Raw genomic sequence first — 7,153 nt, 5'->3', positions numbered from 1 at the left:
TTGGTCAGAAAATCCCAAAGTGGATAGACTTTAATAGTCTGCAACAGACCAATCGGTCGAAAACGTTGGAGTTTTGAATTATCTAGTCACTACAGCCTAATAAAGGCTTTTAAAGTATTTCCTTCCTCGGCGTTATTTTTTCCCATTTGGAGTGCCTGGATTGTCCTCCTTTTCTTCTTCTCTTCAGAACAGAGGATATATCGCACTGACAAACAGTGGATCTGTGGATGTATTTGGGATGAGATCCCCGAACTTTACGCACGGATCTGTTGCCATCAACGACACGCGGACGATGAAAGCAGTGGCTCTGCCGATCTTCATGTTCGCGGGCGGCGCTGTGGGAAACTTGATCGCCATCGTGGTGCTTTCCATCTCGCGGCAGGAGCGCAAGTCGTCCGCATTCTACACGCTGGTGCGCGGCCTGGCGGTCACGGACCTGCTGGGCACGTGCCTCGCCAGCCCGATCACCATCGCCAACTACCTGGACCGGGACGTGCTGCAGGACGCGCACCTGTGCGCCTTCCTTTCCTTTCTGCTGCTCTTCTTCGGCGTCACGGGCCTCAGCATCATCTGCGCCATGTCCGCAGAGAGGTACCTGGCCATCTGCTGCCCCTACACTTACCAGAGGTTTGTCTGTTTAAGATCCCTAGCTTTTGCATGGAGTCCACGTTATTTACATAGTGACAACAATACATCACACAACATCACAATACACTAAACCAACACATGAAATAAAAATAATAAATTAAATGAAACATTTAAATAAAACAAAAGCACTGCAATTAGACAATGAAAATATAGCCTACATAATCCGACTGAATCAATCATGATCTCTAGATAAATAGGCTATAGGCTTATCTTTTAACAAATAATGCATGAAACCTTGCAGTGCACCAAGGAATAGCCTACTTATTACACAATTTCTTTTTAATTACATTTTTTAACTAGGCTGTATATATATACACACACACACACACACACACACACACACACACACACACACACACACACACACACACACATATATATATATATATATATATATATATATATATATATATATATATATATATAGAGAGAGATTCTAGATTCTAGATTTTTTTTTTTTTTTTTTTTTTGGGAGTGAATTGCATTCTTGCATTGCTCTGTTTGTAATGTATACTGTATCAGTGAACTGATGTGGCCTTGGACTTTGGCCATGTAACTTCCAGTGTGCCTTGTTTTTTATTTATTTTATTTTATTTTCAATTATACTTTGAACAATACACGGAAAAACAAACAAACGAACATATAATATTGACAATTATTACAATGTGGTGCTACCATCCACATATAGGCTACATGTGCTTGTAAGAGAAGTTGCGTATGGGGTCCCACGCAAGGGGTCCATGAGAAACCAGTCGGGGTTGTCATCCGTTGGCCCTAACCTCATCGAGGTCCAGTGTGCCTTTTTGAAAAATTGTTTGTAAAATAATTGCTGTATTTATTATTGTTATGATGACATTCCTAAAGTACATTCCTAAAGTGAGCACAGTGGATCAGTGGTTAGCATTGTTGCCTCACAGCAAGAAGGTCCCGGGTTCAAACCCCCGGTCCATCCCAGATCCTTTCTGTGTGGAGTTTGCATGTTCTCCCCATGTATGGGTGCTCCCCGGTTTCCTCCCACCATCAAAGACATGTATGTTAGTGTTCATACTCCTGTCAGTGCCCCTGGCCAAGGCTCAGGCAATCGAACTGGAGTTGGTCCCCAGGCGCTGTACTGTGGCTGCCCACTGCTTCTAGTTCTAAGAAGGGTTCTAGTGGGACAATAACTTAACTTAATCTATTTTTCCAATTCCAACCAAGAGAGACATTCATGCATTTTAGCAACGTTTGTTCTCAACCCACAAGAAAGAGCGACACGTGCTGCTTTATTCTGGGGCCTGGGCCAGTTGCAATTTTCTTAGGCCTACCCAATTGGGACCAAAGCTGGGCAATAAGCCAGATGAGACAAAACACCAAAGCTTGAAATGAGCTTACTCGTTTGGTGATTTGTTGTGTCAGATATTTTGCACCTAATTACAGAGAAAATGTGTACAATTTTCCTAGGTGGGGGGTGGACCGGAGTTTGGCGCAGAAGTTGCTGTTGGGTATTTACATCAGTCACATCGTGTTCTGCTGCCTGCCAATGCTGGGCATGGCGCACAGCGAGCTGCAGCCATCTCTCACCTGGTGCTTCATCGACTGGAGGACACAGGTATGGAAAGCCAAAAAATTGGTCTCAATTTCACCCTACGTAGGCTATAGGGAAGTAAAACAACGTTGGTTATGTTTAGGCAGGTAAAACAACTTGCTTAAGGTGGTTTAGGCTTAAATAACAAAAACATTAAATGTGATTTGAAATGTAGACTTTGGAAACCCTGGGGATTAAACATTCTTTTGGGGGATTCTCTATCCTAGTCTGAGCAGATGCCCTCCTCTCACCACAAGAAGAGAGGCATCTTACCACGGAGTCATTACGCCAAATAGCCTAACTAGTTGCCATGCTGCCATGCCATAGATACCTTGCCTTAGAATTTAGTTTCAAAGCAAAAAATGAGCTGCTTAGAGTTTTAAAGGTAAATCAATTTAATAAGAAGTAATTTGTACCTGCGTACTTCACAGTTAACAAACAGTGTACATCTTCAAATAGGTGATACGGGCAAGACACAAACGCAACGCGTTTCAACCGTTGGTTTTCATCAGGCTGTATGGGAGGGCGTCGGCCACCGCACCAGGTTAAATAGAGAACATAGCCTACGTGGCACAGGTAGTGTGGAGTGACGTGAAGGGGGCAGAGCCCTGACGTCAGAGGAAATGGTCTGCTCTACTAGGGTAGACAGAACTAGCAGAGATTCATACATGATGATATATTACAAAAATACTAATGCAAAAATAGGCTACATGTCAATAATGCTGTAGGAAAATACAGGTCCTATCATGTTGATGTTGATGCCAAACATATCAGCAAAATCACGCAAGGATATGATGTAAGAATCACACAGAGTAATGCATCTAATTAATGAATAATATAAATATAAATATAGCATAACAGTAGGCATTCCAATACTACAGACTTCAAGATCTCCCTACATAAAGCATGCAAGGTCCAGCTCCTCATTGAGTCCGTTAGGAGCGGAGGTATCCAGCCTGTGGATCCAGTGCGCTTCGCGCTGGAGAAGCGTCCTGTCTAGGTCGCCACCCCTCGGGTGGGGTTTGACAATGTCTATGGCCCAGAAGCGGAGGTCTGAAACACAATGGTCGTGTCGAATAAAGTGATCAACGATAGGGGCCTTGGTGTCCTGGCGCCGGAGCGCGCTCTTGTGCTCCGTGATCCGTGTGCGTAACGGACGCAAGGTCTTCCCGATATACCAGAGCGGGCAGGGGCAAGAGATGGCATACACCACTCCCTGCGAGGCGCAGGTGGTAAGGTGTTTGAGATGGACGGTGTGTCCGTTGGGGAAAGTGAGTGTTTTAGCCTTGGTGGTCTGTGGGCAGCAAGCGCAGTGTCCGCACGGGAAATGACCTATAGGGGGAGGACGGGAATCGATCGTGGTTTGTGTTATTATGTTGGGGGTGACAAGCGTCTTGACTAGACAGTCCCTAATGTTCTGATTTCGGGAGAAGGCGATCCTGGGGGGTGTGGCGAAGACATCATGGACCTGTAGCACTCTCCAGAATTTGAGCAGGCTCCGCTTGATTCTGTTGGCCAAGGGGGAGTACTGCAGGGTCGCTGTCACCCTAGGCGAGGGGGGGTCTGATGTTCTGGGCTGGAGCAGGATGTCACGGTGGGAGTGTAGTGCGCGTTTGTACGCATGTGAGATGGGTCTCCGCCCATATCCACGCTCCTGAAACCTCAATTTCATCTGTGTGGCTTTATTCAAGAAGTCACATTTGTCGCTGCATAATCTCCGGAGGCGCATGAATTGGCCTGTGGGGAGGTTATCTTTTAGATGTGAGGGGTGGTAGCTGGAGGCATGGAGCAGGGTATTTCTGTCCGTGGGTTTTCGATAGATGGATGAATGTAGTTTGTTTTGCTGTTTGTATACAGTGACATCCAGGAAATTGATTCGATCTGGGTGGTGATCAATGGTAAACCGGAGGTGTGGATTCCAGGTGTTGAGGAGTGTATGGAACTCCAACAGGGTGGTGGATGGGCCGGACCAGATCATGAACACATCATCTATATATCTGCGCCACAGGGTGATGGATGAGATGAAGGGGTTAACGCTGGGGTTGTAAACAAAGTCTCTTTCAAAGGCACCTACGTACAGGTTGGCAATACTGGGAGCCGCGGCATTAAACATTCTTTTGGGGGATTCTCTATCCTAGTCTGAGCAGATGCCCTCCTCTCACCACAAGAAGAGAGGCATCTTACCACGGAGTCATTACGCCAAATAGCCTAACTAGTTGCCATGCTGCCATGCCATAGATACCTTGCCTTAGAATTTAGTTGCCATGCCATTTCATGCCATAAAATTAGTTGCCGTGCCATTTGTGAATAAAGCTTGCTTGTTAGATTTGACCCACTGGTCTCTCATGATTGAAATGTTGGTCTCAACCTAGTTTCAAGATGAGGACCAGTCATGTTACCTCACATCACAATAGGCATCAGCTCTCAGCTTAAGTCAAGTGTAATCCTAGTGTGACGTCCGTTATGACGTGTGTCTCCTGACTCATCACCCCATCCTCAATGGCCAATCAGTCCCCGTCAATATGTCAATATGACGTCACGTCGGTATTGACGTCATAGCGCGTGGCAGTACATATAGATATAGCCATGCTCAGCGCGTCATCATCCTCTTTCCCTGATCCTTCACCTCTGCAACATATTATTGATTCAGAAATGTAATATTCAACATATCCGTGGATTGCAGAAACGTACGCTACAAACATTTTATTCTGGGGACCAGGCTGCATTAACTGCATTAAAAAAAATCCTTCTCAATATACTTCCTAGAGGTGCTACTCTATTCCTTCAAAAGTTGTAGCTGTCATAGATTGTGTTGCAAAGTTGATTTCTCTACTGTTGACAAAATGTGATATTGCAATTAGCTTTGGATGAAAGCGTCTGCCAAAGGACGAAATGTAATGTAACGCGTTGTTGCAGCCGGAAATTGAGACGAATCGTGACCGCCCTCCCTTAATTTTTTTTAGATTAATTGTGACCATCCCCCTTTTTTTTATTTAGATGAATTCTATTTAGTCTATTTTTTTAATTTAGACTAATTGTGACAATTTTGTGACCCATAAACAGGAGCCGCTGGCCGCCGCCTACTCCTTCCTGTACGGAGCGGTGAGCCTGCTGCTGATCCTGGGCAGCATGGTGCTGAACCTGTGGGTATGCGGCGCTCTGCTGGTGATGCGGCAGCGCACCGTGCAGCGGCCCGTCACCAGGGCCAGTGTCCGCCAGCGCTGGAGGGCGCTGTCCTCTGCCGCCGAGACGCAGATGATCGCGGTGCTGGTGATCACCTCGTCTGTGGTGCTGGCCTGCTCCGCTCCGTTAGTGGTGAGTCACAGGGCACGTGGTCACAGGCTACACATGGTGAAGCAAGCAGTGACTGGTTTACAGTTGTCTAAAAACTTAACTGTTCTGAAAATCACAGTAAAGCACTCAGCTGTGCTTAAAACAGCAGTGACACACCATGAGACAAAAATAACAAATGTTCAAGTTCAAACTAGAGCATTTTTTACCAACTAGCAAAGTGATTTTTTAAAATTCTAATATGGTCTCTATAACAGTGGTTCTCAAAGTGGGGTATGTGGACCCCCAGAGGTCCTTGACGGGGTCCCCAGAAAAAATCATTTATTTTCACTATAATTTCATCCATAAGTAATGCAATTACAGAAGAGTTTCATACACTTTCTGTAATAAAATATATAAAAGCAAAAATCTTATCAGATGGGGGATACTGGGTCGAAATCTTATCAAATGGGGGTCCGTGGTCTAATTTGTGTCAGTTTAGGGGTCCTTGATGTGAAAGAGTTGCTCTAAGGTTGCTATAGGAACTTATAGTATTGCTGTGACATTTATCTAAGTTTATCATATGATTACTAGGCCTATAGTTATTTTTCATAAGGGACATTTTGAAATCAAACTCATTTTTGAAATTAGTATACAGCCTACATATACTGTAGATATGATATTAAAAAAAAGTATATTTGAACAGGATGGCACAAGAAAATGTGACTTAAAACTCTTACTTCCGTGTGGACCTTTGACCTGTAGAGACCCAGTTGTAACTTCTTGTTCTGTTTAAAGGTGCGTGTGTTTGCCAATCAGATGATGCGGGAGAACGACTACAAAGCCGATCTGGCAGCCATCCGGATAGCCTCCATCAACCCCATCCTGGACCCTTGGATCTACATCCTCCTCAGAAGGTCTCTATTCCGGCGGATTCTGAGTTTGTCCAAAAGATTCGGTAGCAGTCGCAGAGGGGACTTCCCTCCCACGCCTCACAGGAACCTGCTGTATCCTGACATCATGAGGGACGACCATGTGTTTGGCCAGCTGCTGTGCAGCTCCAGCATCATCACTCACCTGCCTGCCACCGTCATGTTCACCCCCTACGACACAGAGAGCCTGCACCAGACGTAAAGCGCCGAGGACTGAAGACATGTCCGACCTGCGAGACGCTGAGAAGGTCTCGCTGCGAGCACTTTGGCTGATGAGTAGTCCTCTTCCGACCGACTCTATGTGGGCGAGACCAGAGGCTCCGAATGCATGTCTTCTACGTACATCTGCTGCAGCTACAGAGCTTGACTAAGAAAAATAAGCTATGTGAATTCCAATTGAATTAATTGCCCCCCACTAAAGACGGGACTATGGATCAGTCTCCATCTATCACACTGTAATGTTGACTTTGTGCCGCTAGGGGGCGGCATTGACATTAAATGGGACTGACCCAAGGGGGGCTCTACATCACTGGTGGTGGGGCACAACATGTTTACTATCTGCTTGTTTTGACTATTACTTACTCCAATGATGGATCACTCAAGTATAGTTTTTGAGGCATTTTTTCCTTCGGTCTCTCAAATAAAAGTTGGAGACAGAGGACGGGGAAGCTTTGACTGGCTGGAATCAACTTCTCAATGTATTTATTTTTACATTTGGAAACAGGCTATGTAGGCTACA

The 7,153-nt window shown here is 45.3% G+C and overlaps 1 protein-coding gene across 1 annotated transcript; it reads left to right on the top strand.

Annotated features, from left to right (window-relative positions):
- Positions 1 to 238: 238 nt before the first annotated feature.
- LOC310786258 (prostaglandin E2 receptor EP4 subtype-like) lies at positions 239 to 6,616 on the top strand (the record flags this gene model as incomplete). The annotated part of the gene is made up of 4 exons (XM_083647418.1): positions 239 to 627; positions 2,089 to 2,236; positions 5,276 to 5,527; positions 6,281 to 6,616. The coding sequence occupies 4 exons, from the start codon at positions 239 to 241 to the stop codon at positions 6,614 to 6,616; spliced, it is 1,125 nt and encodes a 374-aa protein (XP_083503544.1).
- Between the last annotated feature and the right edge of the window lie 537 nt (positions 6,617 to 7,153).

This window comes from Poromitra crassiceps, assembly GCF_964638095.1.
Source record: "Poromitra crassiceps genome assembly, chromosome: 12".
NCBI classification, from domain to species: Eukaryota; Metazoa; Chordata; class Actinopteri; order Beryciformes; family Melamphaidae; genus Poromitra; species Poromitra crassiceps.
This window is presented reverse-complemented; position numbering and strand designations above follow the sequence as displayed.